General features: G+C 46.1%; 1 protein-coding gene across 6 annotated transcripts in view; it reads right to left on the minus strand.

The window, feature by feature from the left end:
• SUCO (SUN domain containing ossification factor) overlaps positions 1 to 12594 on the minus strand; it is a 40269-nt gene extending 27675 nt beyond the window's left edge. For 5 of the 6 annotated variants that reach the window (XM_039555979.1, XM_039555977.1, XM_039555975.1 and 2 more), the window contains exons 1-2: positions 12372 to 12594; positions 744 to 852 (exon numbers count right to left, since the gene is read on the minus strand). In XM_039555979.1, the coding sequence (XP_039411913.1) occupies positions 744 to 852; positions 12372 to 12436 (174 nt within the window). In that variant the 5' untranslated portion in view covers positions 12437 to 12594. Of the gene's footprint in view, positions 1 to 743; positions 853 to 9851; positions 10211 to 12371 lie in introns of all 6 variants that reach the window. The other variant, XM_039555978.1, reaches the window with a different exon arrangement.
• Between the last annotated feature and the right edge of the window lie 7254 nt (positions 12595 to 19848).

A 19848-nucleotide genomic window follows, 5' to 3' on the forward strand; every position in this document is an offset into this window, starting at 1 on the left:
ACTACAGACTTCTGGAGGAAATAGGAACACCAACATATCAATACTACCCACATTTAGAATAGGACTGATTCTGTACCTGGGTAAATAAATAAATGAAATTACCATGACTTTCTGACTCAACAGCTTGGGAACTCACTACGCAATGCAATATGCGGAAACTTGTAATGAGTTAATCAGGGTGGGACAATTACACTCAACCTAAAGTGCTGAGTAAAGTAAAAATGAAAGGGACCACATTTATTACACCTTTCATAAACATATTTTAGCCTTATTAATTTTTATTGAACAGAAGGAATACAAAGCAATAAATACTGACTTAAACCAATTAATCTTAAATCTTCTATTTAGGATAGCAATCATCTGTACACTGTTTTTAATACAACATAGATGGAACTGGCATAATGGGGCCTAGACTTACCCAGCCCATCACCTCCTTGAGCTCTACAGAGCCACCCACTTTCCCTGATGCCCACTTCTAACATCTGGCCCCTAAACAAAAAAAGAAAAACCAAGCCACTAGTAACTTTACTATTGATTCCTTCTCTTGCCCCAAACTATCCACCTGAATTGTTGCATAACTGCAACAAATGAAGCAAAGGAAAACAAAAACTTGGGAAGATATCACAACTCACAGAACAACTGACTACATTAAACATTCTGGCCAAGAAGACCCTATGAAGAATCTTATTTTAAAATTTAATATCAAGTCAGACTGAGTAATTAACATGATGTATGCAGCATACCTTTTCCTGGACATTTTCATCCTCACTGGGCAGGGCACAAGCATCACCTGAAGCATATTGCACTGCTGATGAAAGACTGTCTTTACAAAAGACATTCCAAACAGGAAGCCTACAAAAACAAACAAACAAACAAACAAAAAACCCCTATTTAAAATGAAATTTTAAAATTCCCTTAGCATTGTCTCCCCCAATCTTCTTCAGCTGTTCCCATGAGGCATCTAAAAAATACACATGTACAGGTCATGGATATTCATTCATACAATCCATCTGAGGATTCACTTCAAGAAGTTAGCAACAGAAAACACTACAAATTTACTACTTACAAAAGAAAAAAGTATCACCAAACTAGATGCCAGAGTGTCACCACATCAATAAGTGAAAGCCGATACAAATTAGTTTAGTTACTGCAAGTAAGGAACAATTTGAATCAACTACATCCTTTGACACATAGCAATGAGACATTTTTACCAATAATTATTACTAAGCAAAAACTTAAGCCACAGACTAAAAAGCTAAATCTCCTTATTCCCCTGTACAAAGCCTACCTGAGAAGATTTTGTATAGTCAACATCATCAAGCACATTTAAGAAAATTAAGAGAAAATAAGTACATTAAAAAATGTACATTGTTACACTAATAAGTACCATGCAAAGCCTCTGAGAATTGTTTGTAATTTTTTTTCAACAGCTTTGGTTGTCAGTAGAAATGGATTTATTTCTGCAAAAAAGCAGCCACTGCCTATACAAACACTTGTACCAGAACAGCATCTTTTCTTTCTTATCATACAGGGTGTCTTCACATCCTAGGGAGCATCTGCACAGTGAACCATTAGGCTTGGAGGCCCAAACGTTTTCACACTGATTTCAACTAAGTCCAGCAGAACATTAAACTAACGAGCTTTTACGGAGTCTTCAACAATTCTGGAACACCAGTAAACACAAACATTTTCCATTCATGAAATACCGTTTACATAACAATCAGGTGATCAGAATAACCTCCTGTGAGCCCATACAAACATCATCCTGTACCCTGAAAAAAGAGCCACATTCTCCTCAGAGGGGAGAGAGGTCTATAGCATGGAAAAATCTGGATCCAGCAACCTTCTGAAAACAGTTTTGAGAAATAAAACAGCCTTAACATTAATCATAACAGTAAGATTTTTAGTACATCATGATTCACTTACACAACTGGGATCACTATTGCTTGGAATCTGAATTACCAGCTTTCTTAAAAACTTGAATATCAACTTTATTGGGAAGTCCATGCAGTGTAAACTCTTCCACTAAGAAGGAACCCATGCAACAACAGACCACAGACAAGTACTAAAAATTTTTTTGTAAGTTTCATGCATATATATATCTATATATATCTATATATATATCTATATATATATATCTGCAGGGACTGTCAGCAGGCATCAGCCACTCTAGGACTCTCACCATAGAAGAGACAGTGGACAAGGAAGTTGTGGGATCTGACATACTATTACGGAGATGAGCAAATAAGGTGCTCCATCTGTGTGTCTCAGCCCCAAAGCACCACAATAATTTCTCTTATCTTTGAGGTAGCACTTTTCTTCTATACTAAATGAAAGCCTCCAAGTCAGGCAGAAGCAGCTGCAGTTACCGGAAAATAAAGAACTGAATATAAGGTATGAAAAGAGTAATAACACATATTGTAGCAGGTACAAAGTCTCATATCTCAGTTGAGAATTAGGCATATGCTTCTCACACATCTTAAATTCCCATCCCATCATGTAATTACTCGCTTGTATTGAGTTTTCCATCAAACCTCTGTCACCCTATGCACAAGATGCTCATTTCAGAGCATGAATGGTTACCAGACTTCTATGGCCTTACTACCTAGCTCTCACTTGGAAAAATTAGTTACACAAATACTTCAAGTCATTTATACTTCTGAAAAGGGGTTTCAATCATTTAATGATGAAATTCTCATGCTCTTAATTCCAGCACCTCTGGTCTCTCCTTACAGATGTAAGGACTCCCTGATTCTTCACAAAAACACACCAGAAACAGCAAAAATTATCAAGCATACTGTAGCTCATCCCTCTCCTTCATGCCACAGGCACACACATTTGTTTCATATTTTGCTTCCACTCTGGGGGGCATCTTGGGCAAGCTGTACAGAACAAGAGTAACTCCTTCAGAGCAGAAGGAAAGATTGCAATGGCTGCAAATCAGCATTTTAAAACACAAGGTCTAGCCTCACAAATGCATTAACAACTGCTTTAGCACAAAAAGCACAGAAGGCATGTATTTCTTGCCTTAATATACTGAGAGATCTCATGCAAGAAATCAGGCTTTACTAGGGCAAAACACAGTTTTTAGAAGAATGCAGTTTGGCAGCTCAGATTTAAGCTACTCTGACATAATCTGTGTCCAATGTCTTATTTGCTTATTTTCTTAAATTCTTCTTGGTCTACTTCCCAACTCCAACATGATGCCTCAAGTCTCCCAAAAGGCCTCCAAGCTAGGGAGGGGACTGAGAATTCATTTTGTGTGTGTGCATGCACCCACAGGAAAACCTGATCCCCACTGCAGCAGAGCATGCAGCTTGCAGGATGTATCACTCAACTACTGCCAGCAAACTCTGACAGAGCACTAAGAACACAAACCCGCAGAATGCCAGGCCATGTGAGACCAGCCAGTCTGGGAGAAATCACATTAATAATAACCTTATCAAGACCACCAGCAGTATGTTTTTCTTCTGACTTTTAACATTTTGCATATTAATTCAGCAGGCTTCTTTAGCTGGAAGGATAGACCACATAATGAAAATAAATTGCCAAATGGCACAGCACCTCTGTTAACCATTAAAAAAAGAATCAACAAAAATGAGAATCTAAGTGTTAATTTACAGAGAGCAAAATTCCCCTTGCGTTTAATGAATTTGAAGTGTGCATCCAGTGAAAGCACAGCAGCTTCTGCATCTGTTAATCTATCTTTCCCTTTCCTGTGACCCAGGAGTATTATTTTAATGCTGACTCAGAACCAAGCAGACCTAATTCCCAAACAGTGCTGTAGATCAGTCACTAGAGATACTGTCTCAGGTACAAGGTAGATCTTCTAATGAAGAGGTTGTTCCTAACAGGTAACCCACAGTTGCTGACTTACATGGATACAGAAGTTTTCAATTGTTCCATTTTTGTAAGTATGACTCAAACCACCACCTGCTATTAAATCTCAAGAACAAAGGAACTTACGCATGACTCTTTGTCCTATCATTAATGCAGTTTAAAAGCTATTTTCTCTAATACACTACAAACTTTCCAGCTTAATGTGCACAAACCCAAAAGCAAACGCTATAAGCTCAGACAAAGGAGCAGGGGTGGGTGGGGGAATCTTTACTTTTCTCAGGGCAGGCTCATGCTGTGGTTGCCCACTGAAGCAGAAATGCTGCTCACCCCTATCTGAATGGTTCACTACACTCATTGCTATACAAATTGGCCATGGCTGGCTGATGGCTGTTCTGCTTTTGGAAAGGAACGCACTGAAATTCAAAAGTGCAGGTGGTTTTGAAATTGCAGGGCAGGTTTCATGTGAAGGACCATCCACTTCTGATTTGGCTGAAACTCTTTAAGTAACTGTAAAGGAGGCACAGAAAACTATCAGAGGTAGTGAAGCTATGGATACCTGTTCTGACAGGCATAAAAATCAAGTAGAAAACAAACAACTGGTAAGAAAAATTAATCATACAACCTACAGCTAAAAAAAAAAAAAATCCAAAATATGAAGGTAAGAGGAGTTTTTATACCATTTGATCTTCCCAGAGAGAAACAGCTTAGCCTTTCCTTTCCAAAGACTTCATATAACACTGACACACAGCTTCAGTTCAGTCCTCTAAATTATTAATTTCATAAATTTTCCCCAAACAAGACCTATTTCTGGACACTGGAGAGTGAAGCAGTTCAGAACAGTTTACATTTGACACCTGCAAGACAGAGGAATTTTAAGCAAAGGGAAAATAAAAGGAATTTATCACCAGTGTACCAATTCCAAGCCCTCCCTGCAGGCACAGGGAACAGTCTCCCTCCAAGGTAACCACTGACATATCTCAGAGGGTTGTATTACCAACAGGTGCAGATGTGCCAGTGTCCAACAGCTAAGAGGGAGAATGAAGATGTCACCGTGCCTGCCATGTGACAATTCCCTACTCAAAATATTCACAGATCAGTTCAGATAAGCCTGTGCAAGAGGAGGGGTTTGGGCCAGGGGTAGAGAGCCAGCAGAGCAGGCCTGTGAGCAGGGAAGAGGCACCTGTTTGTTGAAGACCATCTTCTTCATTAAGGAGTAATTGACTTCAGATTAATGAGGTTTAAATAATAAAAGCTGTGAAAGGGCAAGGAAGGTAGCAAAATACCTTTTGCCTTGAACAAGTCCTACAGGTCTGCGACTGCTTTCACCAGCTAAATGTCAAAGAAAAAAGACTCTGCAGGAATGAGAGCAGATCCACAGCTCAGCAGATCCACAACCAAACTCTCCAGTCAGCAGGAACCTGCCTTGCAGCCACTAGCAACACTGGAAAAACAGCAAAGGCAGGGAATCCTCCCTCTCTCCCCCAGCAACTTAATGGAATCAATCTTTCTCTCCCAACAGTTCAGCCAGGGGGACTTGTATTTAAAAGGGCCTGTGGAATAGAGTAAATGTCATAGAAAATGAAGAGCAGGACATTATTTCAACCAGTCACAGGAGGAAAGCCACTCACAAGACACTGAACTGCTGCAGCACAACCTCCCCAGACACAACACTCATTTCTGCATATGAAGTGCAAATACATCTTGATAAATGCAAAGAAGAACCATTCATCTTTTTCAATATAAGTTAAAAAAAGACCAAAAAAACCCAAAGCAAAAAACACCATTCATTTAAGGAGCCATTTATTACCACAGAAGAGCAGCATGTGTTAACTAAGATAATTTTGAAAGTTATGACGGACTTTTAAGGGAGAAAAAAGCTGAAAACTAAAACTACAGATCTAGACTAAGCAAGGATGTTGCCAGCCAGGCACTGGTATCACCTCATTTCCTACCACTAGCTTGATTCACATGCTTAAAAAACCAAATGCAAAACATCTGAAATTGGAGCTTTTTTTCTGCATATCCTTTACCACTCCGTGGTATTTTGCAATTAAGTTTTTAATAGCTTGCCCACACTTTGCAAAGAATGTACTCTCCAAACAGTTATTTCACTTATTCAGAGGAGCCAAACACAAAGATACTTCTGACAATACTGAATTTCATAGCTTCAGACAATGAGATTCCAACCATTGGTTTAAAATAAGGCTTTCAGCATTTTAAATGCCATTAGCATGCAAAGCCTGCAAAAGGAGGTTCCAGGAGCACCAGATACTTCATCAGATTTAACTGATTTACTGCCTGAAGGGGTAGTCCTGCATCCCCCCCCTTTAGCCCATGGGAATCTGCACTCTCTGCTCTGATCTGGAGATTGTGGATACATTCCAGTAAGTCCGGGGGGGGCAAGGAAGAAAGTCAGCCTTGAGCCAAGGTATGCTCAGATATCAAATTCAAGAAGACAGAGGGAGAACACACTATTTGTTTATGACTGTCTACTGTTGTCCCAAGTTAGACAACGGAAACCAACTCCATTCCTTGCTTAAAGTGCTCCCAGCATTCCTCCCATCCTCTCCTGGAAAAGGCTGCTGAGGTAAAAGCACCCTCACAGGACTCTGCGACCCTAACAGACACACAACAACCTACATTAAATGCATGTTCCAATGTAGCACTGAAACAAACACAAACCTCTTCTTTCTTGAAAGGAGTATCCAGGTGCCCTATTTCAGGCACTTAAAGCAGGGCAGAAGTCATAACCCCCAAAAGGTGTCCCTCTGGAAGTGCTCAAAGGAACAGGCAGTTCCTAGTGTTTCTTGGAAACAGATTTCTGCAATACTGAGTGAAGACTGCAGCTTATGAGAAGCTCCCTGCATTCTCAAACTCTAGTTATTTTCTCTGATGCAAGAGTTTGGGGAAGAGCACACATTCCAGAAAAAAGCCACCATAAAACCTGCTACCAACCACAAAGACTACAGGAAAACAACAGAACAGCCACACAACTGAGTAAATTTTAAGGCTTTTAGAGTGTGTAGTTACACACCTTTCAATACTTCCTTCATTGCTTAAATTCATACGCTTGTCTACACAGGCATAGCAACAGCAGTCTCAGAACCAGCAGCTGCTCTGCACCAACTCCTCATGCTAAAAACCCACCCTAAGTGCAACATAGCTTAACAGTGCCAAGGAGGGGAATGTTATTGTAAGTTTAGCAACATGAACTTCACCACAGATCGTTGTAAAGCTACTATCACCTGCCTCCCAGATATTGTATAGTATCTTTTTAATAGGCTTTTCATCTATGAGAGATTTCAGCAGTATCTTGGTTGCCATTTCAAAACCAAGGCAAGCCATTGCCATTCCTTTGTGCACCTGAGTTAATTTTTGAACTGCTGGAACCTTTTACTAATATTCCAATCCAGTTTGTCATTCACATAAACATTTTCACTCACCCAAGCTTTGGGATGAGTCTGTATGTTTTACCAGTTCTGTATTTCCACCAAGAATTACAAGGGAAGATTTTAGATTTAGCAAGTTCTAGGTTAACCTGTTCTTGGTTAAATTTTTTCACGCACAAAAATAACGCCCTCTCCAGGCAGAGGGCTGCAGTACCTCCAGAGTTAACTAAAAGACACTGTGTGTCCTCCCCTTGAAAGAAGCACGGAACTTCCCAAAAGCTGGATTAGTAATGAGAACTAAAGACATGAAAATAACTACTCTGTACAAGACTCACAGCAAGAACATCAAAGTTAAAAAGAACTAATAGCAGGTTAGAGAAAGACATTTCAGAAAGAGTTCAAATAAAGTGCTCAAGGGAGGCACATTTCAGGCAACAGGCAGGGTCTTTTACACCAACACGGCAACCTCTGGCAACCTCCTGATGGGGTAGAGGCCACTTTAGTACACCATTTGCATAACAAACAAACAAACTTGAAGTTTCTAGGACAAATCTTTTAGAAGATACTGCATGAAAGCAGTTCACTGATTTTCAAATAATTTTAGAAGGTAAATATTCAATAATTGATTGAGCCAAGCAGTTGTTTTGCGTAAGACACCAGAGCCCCTGCTTGCATACACCACCTTCAACTTGAGCAAGCTGTAAGCTGGGCAGATTCAATTTTCATTTTTAGGAGCCCAAGAGTTCCAGTGCCGCTTTTGTCCCAACCTTAATCACAGAGCAAAGACACTTCCAAACAAGGTACTCCATACCTAGGAACATACTTTCCATTCTGCAGTCAGACGCCTGGAACAACAGTTCTGATTATAATAATGCCCAAATAATTTCATTTCTTCCTGCTATAAAATGCACACACACAGTGTTTATTTTAGTATCAATCTCTGAAGGGATTTACATACACATGAGGAGAATCACCAGATAAAATTGTGAGCCCCACTACAAGCAAGTTACACTTGCAGTCCCATCAGATCATTAGGGCACTGTGCTGAAAAGAAGACTTCAATGGTAAGAGGCACATTACACTGGAACACAAACCTCTCACTCCCCAGCTCTACCACTCACACCTTTCTGCTATTAACAGATGCGAGCTCTAGGTTTAAGCAAAAGTCAATAATGAGGCAAGCAAACGCTCCATTAGTAAAGTGTGATTTGCACAGCTGTCACCTGTGCAGCAGGAGCACACAATAAACCCCCGTGATGTTATCACAGTGCCAGTCCAGCACTGTTTTTCAGAGCTCCTCTTGCATTACAGCTTTCAACAAGCACACCTTCAAAACTGGACAAGACTGAAAATGGAAACCCAAACTAGAAATATTTTCTCTCATTAAAATTCACATGAATCTACACATTAATAGGTGGGAATAAAAACCAGTATCCCTTTCCACTGTACTTGTGCCTTGTACAGGCTTCATTCCTGGCTGTGCCACTGACCCAATCCGACCTTTACAATTTTCAGGGTACATTCTCATGGCGGATTTCAGAGTCAGAGCTCCTAGGCCGGAGGTTTGCTATCAAAACCAGCACATCTTGCTACTAAATCACTTTGACACAAAGCATTTCCTGATGCAGGATACTCACACAGTAACAACTAAAGGATCCTGAAGTGCACATGCACTTATCCCCATCTTCCTTTTACTCACAGCTGTAAACCCAAGTATCAGAGTTAATAGAACCTAAGTAGGTCGGGATATGGCAATGAACTTTCTGGGATATAAAGACAAATTACTGTATGCACGATTTCCTTATTAAACTCACAACTAACACTTTGGAAGTGCAGCTTATGGCAGGCAAAAGCTGATGTCAGAATAATTAATACAGGTTACTCTTCAAACAGCTGTAACAGCTGGTTTCACTTCAGATAGTACCGATATCCTACAAGCATCTAAATCTACTCACTTACTCAGCTCTGGATATTGTCAAACTACAAAGCACTCCAAGTTTTAAACATATTTTTTATATTATGATCATCCACACAAAGGGATTAACTGAAGCATTAAGAAGAACTCTGTGAATTCAGGACAACAGGAGTCATTTGTCACACACAGTTGAAGCTCCAAACTGCACAGATGCCTATTATTTTTAGAGCACTACATTCCTAAGCCATACCTCCATCAAAAGCATTTCCCTAAAGCCATGCAGCCATCCTACTCTTCTGAAACTTGGAACAATCTTGTTGGCTCAGGTCTGTCAGAGCTGTGTCTGTTCCAACTTCGGAAAGCCTCAAGTACTGATAACTCTGACCCTGCATTCCCAAAGAGCATCACATCCCCTTTATTGAAAAGGCTAACAAATCCCTACTCAAGCTTCTGCACTTTCCTACATCTCCTAATGCACAGTCACATTTTTAATATACAGGGTGACACCTTCTGGTTAAAGTGTCTAATCAATTATTTCCTCCCACCACTTGACTTTTATCAACCAGTACTTTCCCACTGAACCAACTTCCTTAGGTGAGCTTGAAAAATACATGATGAGAGATTTTAAAAATTCCTATTTTAAGCTTAGTTTCAAACAAAGAGGCAACATCTATCCAGAAATAAAATAAAAAAAAAAAAAAACGCACACCAAAAAATAAGATAAGGGAGTCCAAACATCTTCACACATTTTGGTTCAACATTCCCTCAGCCATATCTGATTGGCAGAGCTAGAAGTGGCTCCTGGGCTAAGCCAAAATCTTTTTTTTTAGTGCCTTCTGTCTAATTTCAGCCCAGTCTGCTGTAACTAGCTTTTGACTTTCCCTCAGAGGGTGTCTTGATTGAAGGAGACATAGCTTTTCTTCTTCATCAGAAGCAGAACAATCATTGTCCATTATTCTGTCTTCATTATTCCAGCAGCATGTTCTTTCAGCAGCTGTTTTGTCTAGTGGTTTTTTTCCCTGCCTTTTGGGGGTCCATTTGATCATCTGCTGACCACCAGTTTCACCTGTAAAGAGAAATGTCCCTCCTGCTAGAACTAAGTCTTTTGAAAGTTACATTTCAAAACAACTAAATTTAAAAAGCCGACATTTATAACACAAATCTTTCCATTTGCTATTTTAAGTTTCTTAAATGCTTAAGTGAACAAAAGTGCTGATTTTCTTTACAGTAAAAAGTTAAATAAATTCACAATTTATCAACATATATAGTCCACCAACAATGCAGGAACCGACAGACTTCAAGACTTTCTAATCACAACCCTGACATGACTACTGAAATTAAAACAGGTCCCAAAGCCATCCTGAAGACAGAAGTTTTCAAACTCTCTCATGTGAATTCATATGAGCACAGCGGACTAGGAAACTGGAGTTGCATCCCTCAATATTTAAATAATCCACTGGCTCCTAATCAAAACCAGCCAGTGAGCCAGCTGAACACACAATGTGAACCCTTATTTTTTAAGTTGTAAAAGGTTTGAGATACTCCAGTCCAAACTCTGAGATCAGTTAAGACACTGCTTGAAAGAGCAATCCCTTTTGAAGAGTAAGACAAAAAAAAAGCTCCATTTTCTCCTAACCACACCAAAGAGGAACACAGAAGTTGTCAGAGATTTACAAAACAAATATATTATTCCAACAAGATAGTTAAACATGACAGCCCTTCATTAACATGGACTAGATGCCCGAACTTTTTCACAAAATCAAGTTCTGTTGAAACAGCAGGCGAAGAACACAGCAATGAAAAAATCAACCTGACCACCTATTGATCATTAAGCTGAGAACCTCTTCCACTAACGAATTACCTGCAGGCAGGAACAGATTATCAGCCCTCACGACACTCCAATCAAGAAACAAAAACTGTTTTCCTAACAGGAATCCTAGCCATACAACTAAAACCTTCTGCCTTTTCAGAAGAAACTTAGCTGTTCAAGGAGCAAAAGCAAAGCTGTCTGGCTCACAGCTCACCTGATCAAACCCACAAGGCCAGGAGCTTTTTTTGTTTTAAATTTTGCTAAATGTAAACTCAGCAACCGAGTTTCCAAGCACTTTTTAGATTCACTTTTGTCTCCAAAACCCAAAAATGTGATGACACAAAGCAAATCTGCTTCAGGACTGTTCACACACAGTAACACAAGCGTCAGCACCAGATTTGCAACTGATTGTGTAGATACAGATGCCTGGGCTCCCTCACTTCATCAAACTGTGAGACAAGCCAGAACTTCAAGATGATTTCTTTTTTTAAGTAGAACAATCTACAGGAACTGTACTATAATAATACAGCAGACTCTGGCTGTTCCATTTGCAGTTTGCTGTTCAAGCTGGCTATCAGTTCTCAAACAGTGAATCACCAAGTTCAAAGAGGGCCAAGGTTTAAGGAGGTTGGAACTTAACATACAGAAATATATTCTACTAATATTTGTATTCTGGTAAATGTCATCTCTTAAGGAAGTTTGAAAACAAAGCAAACAGGAGATGCTGGAACAAAGTACGGTTGAGATAATCACTATAAAAAACACTATCAAAGGCATAATCAATGAAAAAGTAAGATTTACTGGGTCTAATTTAACGCTACTCCCGACAGACTCAGAAGAAGGGTTTCAAGAATGAGGCACCGCGATCTTCCAGAGAATAATGCAAGAGCTCAGCCTGAAACCGGAAAGGCAAGGATGCCTCCGGTAAAAGCACAGAGAGGCAACAACAACACACACGTAACTTTGAACCCCGGTGTGTGCGTTCAACCCTCACCTGACACCACCGGGTGACTACTGCCGCTCCCGGCAGCGGGAATCGCCCTCCCGAAAGCTGTCACCTTCCGTTCGGGAACACCGCATGCTGGCCAGCACGAGCACACATCCCGGTCCACCCGAAACGAAGCACCGTCCCTTCCTAGGCTTCCCAGGGAGGTCGTGGGGTTTTCTCTCCCTGGAGGCACTCAAAACCCGCCTGGACACGCTCCTGTGTCACCTGCCCCAAGTGACCCTGCCTGGGCTGGAATGGATCATCTCCAGAACTCCCTGCCAACCCTAAGGATTCTGTGACTCCCCAGGGCCCCATTCCCACCTCCCGACCCCCGGCTCTCCGCATCCCGCCCAGGGAGAGCTCCCCACCGCGGCAGCGGGCGCGGCCCGGGGTCTCCAGCGGCGCTGGGGCTGAGAGGCCGGCACTCACCAGAGCAGAACGCAGAGCAGGAGGCAGGAGCCCAGCGCCAGGGGCCGGCAGGGCGGCTCCCTCATCGTCTCCCCCGTCTACCTGGCGCGGCCGGGGCGAGGCGGCGCATCCTCCTCCGGGGCAGCGGGAGCGGCGGCGCCGGGACGCGCGGCGGGAAGCGCTGAGGGGGAACAACCGTTGCTGCGCACAGCCCCTCCCCGCGCGCGCGCGGCCGTTACTACCCGCCGGGCCGGGCCCCCGCCCCGCCCCTTTTACCGTGTCACGCGCTGAGCTGGAAGGATGCGCGTCACACGCTCCGCGCCGCCAGCCAATGGCCTTAGCGCCCCTCGGGTGGCCCCGCCCCCCGGCCCCGCCGACTGGGCAGCGGGCTCGTCTTTCCCCGCCCTTCCAAGGACCCAGCTCTGTGAGGTGTCTCGGGCAAATAAGCCGTTAAAGGGAAATCGCCGTACTGATAAACGACGGCTGGCGGCCAAACCACCACCGGCGGCGAGGCACCCGAGGAGCGTCGCTGCCTAGGTTTCCAGGGACATTTCAAGCACCGGCACTCCCACATGACAGCTCTTAATTATTTTTTTATTTTGATCAGGCTTCTCTAGAGGCTGCCGAGAGCTGAAGCCCGCAGAGGTAAAGCCGCGCGGGGGAGGCCGGGAGTTGTAGTTCTGGGCCGGACGGGACGCAGCGCCCGTCTCCGGCCGCCATTTTACGGGCGCCTCGAGGGGTCTGTGAGGGGCAGCGGGGCTCGGCTTCACCCCCTGCTCGTGGGCACACCCGAAATGTGTCAGCGCACGTTTATATCCATTGTGGGAGCGGAGGCCGAGCACAGCCAGGCGCTAGCAGGGAGTGCTGCTGGGAGACGCTCAGGGAATACAAGCCAGGTAGCGTCTGTGGGCAATGTGGGACAGAAGAGGGGAGCCTCCCCTGACACTGGACTGGTAGAAAAGCACCAGCTGTCACCAAAACACGAGGCATTTTGTGGATAACCAGCCCAAATCTGCCCATCTGCAGCGTTGGTCTTTACAATGAGCCAGGAAAACTTGCGTTGCGGCTCACTCCTGCCAAAAACATACTCGGGGATCGGGGTTCCCAATGACGGGAAGCGCGAGGGGAGCCAGGGCAGCAAGGCCCGGCACAGGGAGCCTTGGAAGGCGAAGGTGGATGAGTCACGAGGATGCCACGCTGGAAACGTGCACATGTCAGGACTCTGAACGAGGAAGGACAGCTCAGGCTGCAGGGAGGGTGTGAATCACGGCAGTCTCGGCAGCAGCAGGTCACAGCTGCTGTTTTCCCCAGAGCAGCTCCAGCCCCATGACCCGGCCCTTACAGAGCTGCGGGGTGGCATGAGTGGAGTCAGCCCACTGCAGGTGAATGTTCCCAGCCAGCAATGGAAACCTCTGGAAAGTCTTTGTGTCTGTTCTTTTCCTGATTTTTCACCCTGTAACTTTGTGCCTTTGTTAACACCTGGCATCCTCTGCCCTTCTGAGAGCTCCACATGCCACAGACAGCAGCCAATGCATGGAGAAGGGATAAGGGAGACTTTCCAGCTTTGTGCCCCATCTCTGACAGACTGGAGTTTAAAACACCCTCCCAGCAAACCAGGGGTCATCCTGTGGCAGAAACAGCCTGTCCTGTAGTGCCTGAGGAGGGGGCTATTGCAGAAGGATCCCGGGTGGATCCCTGCTGTGTTTGTTTGGAAAATGGAGGAATAACAGCACAGAAGGCAAGCAAGGACCCAGGGTGCAAAGCAACACCTGCTGGCCCACACTTAATCCCAAACTGTTGGGGTTGGAAGGGAGCTCTGGAGATCATCCAGTCCAACCCCCCTGCCCAGGCAGGGTCACCTGGAGCAAGTGACACAGGACCACATCCAGGTGGGAGAGAGAGAGGGAGAATCCATGACCTCCCTGGCCAGACTGTTCCAGTGCTCTGCCACCCTCAGAGGAAAGAAGTTCTTCCTCTTGTTGAGATGGTCTAGTTTATGGCCTTTGCTCCTCATCCTGTCACTGGGCAGCACGGAAAAGACCTGGCACCATCCTTTTGACACCCATCTTTGAGATATTTATACGCATTAATGAGAAGCCTGGCTTGGAGCTGCTGGGAGAGGCCGTGACTCGTTAGGGAATTCCTGTGCGAGTCACCGGTAAGTTTTGGAAGAAACCCGTGGAATTGAACAGGACCCTGTAGCAGAGGAAAACGCGCTACAGGCTGTGCTAGTGTGTGAGTAAACCACAGTACGGATTATGGGGAGATGGAAGTGTCCGGGAGGGTGGCTCTGGCAGCGGCTGTGCCTCGCGTCCCCGGAGCCAGTGCCCGCTGGGGGCTCTCCCAGCGGGTCCGTGTGACCAGGGACACTCCTCTGTGCTGGCCACAGGAGCTGCCCCAGCGCCGGGAAACTCCCTAGGTGTGGGTGCAGCGGCATTGGTCCCACCCGCTGCTGTTTGAACCAGGTCCGGGAGTGCCTCTTCCCCACCGGGGCTGGGGGGTGCCTCGGGGCATTTCCCCATCCCCCCAGCCTTGGCCACAAAGCACGTGTTGGGGGTGGCCAGGACCAGAGCATCCATCCGTGAAGCACTGGAAATTCAAACAACTGCTTATCTGGCTGCTGGAAGAGCTGGTAAACATTCATTAACCCATTGCTGAGCACTGCCAGCCAGAGCTCTTGGCCTCAGCTCTGCCCCAGGCTGAGCCTGTCTCTGGTGTCAGCCTCTCTTGTGCTCCCGGGACAGGAATTCCTGCAGCATCCTCGAGGACTGGAGAAGGCTGTGAAGTCACAGTGGCTCAGCCCATGGGGCTGCTCCTTCCTGGCACAGATCCCACATGCACTGTGATCCCATTAACAACTGGGGAGTAACCACAGCTTAGACCAAACACAGCCAAAGAGCTGCCATGGAGGACACATCATTTCAGGGGAAGCTTCACAGTGCTGGGATCCTGGAGAAAAAGCCCCTTTGAGTCAGTCCCGTCAGGTATGAGCATCCCCCAGAAGAGCCTGGATCAGCCAGGCGGGGTCTAGATGTCCCCACCTTTGCCATACCCACAAACCAGTGCTTGCTAAGCTTGTTTCTCAGCCATTGATAAGATGAACAATATGAGTAAAAAAATTACAGATTACCCAATCTCCCAAATGGAGCCCCTAACTAACCCAAAACCCAATGGACCATGGGGTTACCAGGGAGCAGATATTTGCATGGGATTCTCAAAAAGTGCTGCACATCTGTAGCAGGGTTTTTTTTGCTTGCTCTTGGCCAAATTCCTCATGGAAAACCCCAGGCCGAGGTGATCTGGGGCAGTTTCCATGAAGTTCTGGGGCTGAATTTGAGCCACCACTCACCCTGTGTCCCCAGGGCAGGGAACATCACTCTGCTGGCCAGGAATAAAACCTGGGTTGTGGTGCTTGGCACCCCGAGTAGGGAAAGCTGGAGGTGGCCACCCACAGGACACCTTCTGAGCAGGAGGAAAGAGGAGGTGCTGCTGTTTTACCTGCACAGCAATGGGACTCATCCATTGCACTCTAACACTCCAACAGGCCTGGCTGTAGAGTTATCTCCCAGAGATTTGGGCATTTTGGGACTGACTTCTGGAGAGACACCTGATGCTGGGGTACACCCTGGGCCTTTGCCTTTCAGCACTTTCCAGCATTTGTTTGCTGCAGTGGCAAAGCCTTCTCTCCCATTCATCCCTATCTGCTCTTTACAAAGGCTTCTTGTTTTCCCAAGTGTTGCCTTTTTTTTTTTTTTTTACGTGTGATTTAATTCACACAAACTCCTTCCTTTTCTGACTATTGATCTTGGCTCCTTACTGGTTAAAATAAAGTAAATCTTTCATAAGCAGATTCTGACAACGCAACTTTTGTTCCTTCCAGACACAATTTCCTGTTTAATTTCCTGCCTGTTTCTTACTTGGTAAAGGAAAAGCTGTAAATTGCAAAATTGGTTCAGAGACCTTCCTCTGACTTCAGATGAAGCGTTAACCATTTGCAGGAGAGAATACAGCAAACCAGCATAAAACTTGTTAAAAAATCCTCAGTTTCTTTTACTTCTTCTGCAATTGACACCAAAAGGAAAGGTGTGCAAAAAATAAAGGTTGGAAAAATTTACCTTGGAAAATCAAACAGGAGCAGCTCTGCCTCCAGCTGAGCTGGTAATTGCTCTTTCATCACTCAGCAAACTGTCTGTGACACATGGGCTGTGCCTCTGCGGTCCCAAATGTGGGCATCCCCCTGCATGGATGCTGATTCCTACTTCCACACTCCTTTAAATCCCGAGAGATGCCGAGATGACCTCGGTCACAGTGACCGGCTGATCCAACGACAGATTCCTGCAGGCGGGGTCACCGGAGCGCTCTGTGCACGGAGCCTCGTTAGGGTTAATTAACCTCGTTAGGGTTAATTAACATGGGCTGGCGCCGGGCAGCTCTTGGCAGGCAGGGACACAGTGACACCCGACTGGGGCTGCGTGGCCTGGTACAGGAGAGCCGCTGCTCAGATCTCCAGCCAGCAGCCCTGACCCTGCCTGAAAGAGCCTCTGAAATCTGGCACAGGTGGCACAGTGCCACGGCTCCCAAAAGCTCCAGGACCACCTGTGACAGCCCCTCGGGCAGCTCTTGGGGGGCACAGCTGGGTCCAGGTCTCCTCCACCTGGCTCTGAGCCCCCTCTTTAGTGGCTCAAAACCTGGAAGTCAAAACTTCATGTAAGATGAAGAAAATGAATTGAAGTGGGAATGTCACTTTTTAAAACATTTGTATTTCGATTTCTCATTTCACGTGGCTTCATTTAAATTTTAACTTTGCCTAGAAATAGGAGATAAAATGATTGCTCCAGTGGAGATGCCCAGGCAGGGTACAGCAGGAAGCTGCAGCATCTCCTGGCCCTGTTTCAGAACCACAGAGCCTCTGCATGACGGCAAACACACTTTCCTACAGCCAGTGATTGGGAATGGATGGAAAATGGCTTCCTGGAGAAGGGACCCACCTTATCCTAGCCTGGCTGGCAGGTGTTCCAGGCACAACCTTCAGCAGCACTTGGCTCAGTGCTGTGACAGCAGTGCAGAGCCCACTGTGTGCTGGAGAAGACAAACATGGTCAGCCACTGGAGAGCTTCTCTTGCCATCTGATGGGGCTGATGGAATGGGGAAAGTCCAAAGGCTGATGACAGCTGAGACACAGAGAATCAAAATTAATCCTTGATCTCATGATGGAAACGTGGTGTGGAACCAGGGGCTTGCAGGGGGGTGAACCACGGTGGGTGCTTCCCAACAGCTGCTGTCTGAGCTCCCCTGGGAAAAGAAAAACCAAATTTTACTGCAGAAACTGAGAAACAGCAAAATTCATTATGAAGGTGTAAAGTTTTTTTTAGCCTTTATTTCTAGGAGAACAGTGTGGGTTAAAGCTTCCCCTTTTCACCCTCTCACCCTGGGTTGAGAGGAGGGGCTGGGAAAGCACCTGGTGCAGCCTGGGGCTGGTTTCCTCTATGGCCATGTGCAAATCAAGGCCACAGTGGGGGATGTCACAGGCGCCTGGTCCAGCAGGTCAGTGCATCCGTGGCTTTCTCAACACAAACCCAAACCTGAGACCCACCCCCACACATCCCTGGGGCTGGAGGGCGGTCAGAGCCCTGGGCAGCAGTGCCAAGAACACGGGAGGCTGGCACAGCCCACACAGGAGCATCAGCACCTCGGCTAGATACAAGTGGTGGGGATGAGGGACCCAAAGGGCTGACCAGGCACACACAGGGAATGCCACAGGCTCAGCTGCTTCCCTTCCCCTTCCCGTTCTTGCCGACTACTAAAATAAACTAAATTCCCACCTGGCTGCATCCCCTCCTTGCCAGATATTTAAAAATAGGGAGAGGGGTAGGGGGTGGCTGGTAGCAGGAATGTCACTCCTCAGGGACTCACATGCTCACAGGGGAATAGGCACGTCCCGCAGCGCCCAGCCAGGCACCCCCTCCCTGCGCTTTGGGGCAAGATGAGCTCGTGTTGCAGGGAGCACTGTCACACAAGCACTGCATGTGTAAAACACTCCTCAGCCCCGACATCGCACTGCTCTTACGGAGCATGTGGGCTCCTGCTTGGAGGCTCCAGGTGGATGCTCATGGGAAGAGGGCAGGGAGGGCTCCTGGCGTGGATATCTCCTGGGAAATTGCCGTGTTTCCGGGCTGAAGCGATGCTGTATTTGAACAACGGCTTCTTCTTTACTAGGCAAAAAGGAAGGTGAGCACACAGGAGGAGGATCCTCTCGCAGCGTACCAGGGTAAAACACTGAGTGGCAACCTCCAAATTTTTCCCCAACTACACGTCTTGTAAAAGCCAACAGTGTTTGCATATGTGGTTCCATCCAGTATTCCCCTCCCCATCTGTAGACCAAAAATATCCCCTGGGCAGACTGTAGAAACCTTTTTAGGAAACTCTGGGTCCCTTCACGCTTCTCACTGTGTCCCAGAGGTGCAAGGGGAGGGAAGTGGCTGCTGTAGGAGGCTCAGGATGGGGGAAGAGCTGGCACTGGGAAGTTGGCGTGTGGCTCCAGCCACCACCACCCTGGGGGGACGTTGCTTTTACCCTCTGGGCAGTTGGGTTTTTCAGTGTTTTGCCACCTGCAGCTCTTGATGCCTTTTCACCAACTGTGGAAGAGTTTGGCTCAGCACTTCACATCCCATCGCTATGCTTCAAATTTAGGGCTAAACAAAGAGGAACAGAGTGAGAAATCACTTGGCAAAGCTTTGTTTTGGAGCCCCAGCCCTGCTCTGCCAGGTCTTGGAGACACCCATGTGGACTATAGACCCTTCTTGTTCCCAAATCTCAGTTTTCACCTTCCAGCTTCCATGACAACCCATGCTCAGGTCCCATGGGCAGGTTTTATTATTTTATCCCCAAGGTCTGGTTTCCTCCCTGCATCTCTGTGTCAGGGATGTGCCACATATGGCTGAAGGTTGAGCTGAGCTTACCTGAGCAGCTGAAGTTTGTACTCACCCCATCCTGGAGCACCTTGCAACTGGCAGAGTGCATTGCTGATGTCATTTTTGGCTGTAGTTTCCTAGGGATTTTCTTTTTTTAAAGCAGATTAAAAACCAAAAATACCTTTACTAGGTGACAGCTTGACCCTCATGAAGTTCCCCTAGAAAACAGGTCCTGCTGACCCACTGCCCTGGAGCTGGCCAGGCCCTGGGCTGGGCTGGCTTGACCCTCTTTCCAGAGCCCAGCTGGGTGGTGAGGAGGGTGTTTTGCCAAAGGGCTGCAGCGATCCATGCTGACCATCAGGGAATGCCAGGAGCGAGGGAGCTCAGTTTCACAGCCGCCCATGTGCTGTGTGTTCCAGAGGTCACATCCCTGCAAGCATGTGCCTTTCCACATCACACCTCCCCTGACTCACATCCTCAACCAGTTCCACAGCAGCCTTCCCATCTTTCTCCCCCTGCAACAGGCTCAGCATATCCCAAACCCCGCCCTGGCAGACGCCAGTCTGGTGTGGGCTTTTCAGACCCAA

The sequence above is a fragment of the Corvus cornix genome, chromosome 8 (assembly GCF_000738735.6).
Source record: "Corvus cornix cornix isolate S_Up_H32 chromosome 8, ASM73873v5, whole genome shotgun sequence".
NCBI lineage: Eukaryota > Metazoa > Chordata > Aves > Passeriformes > Corvidae > Corvus > Corvus cornix.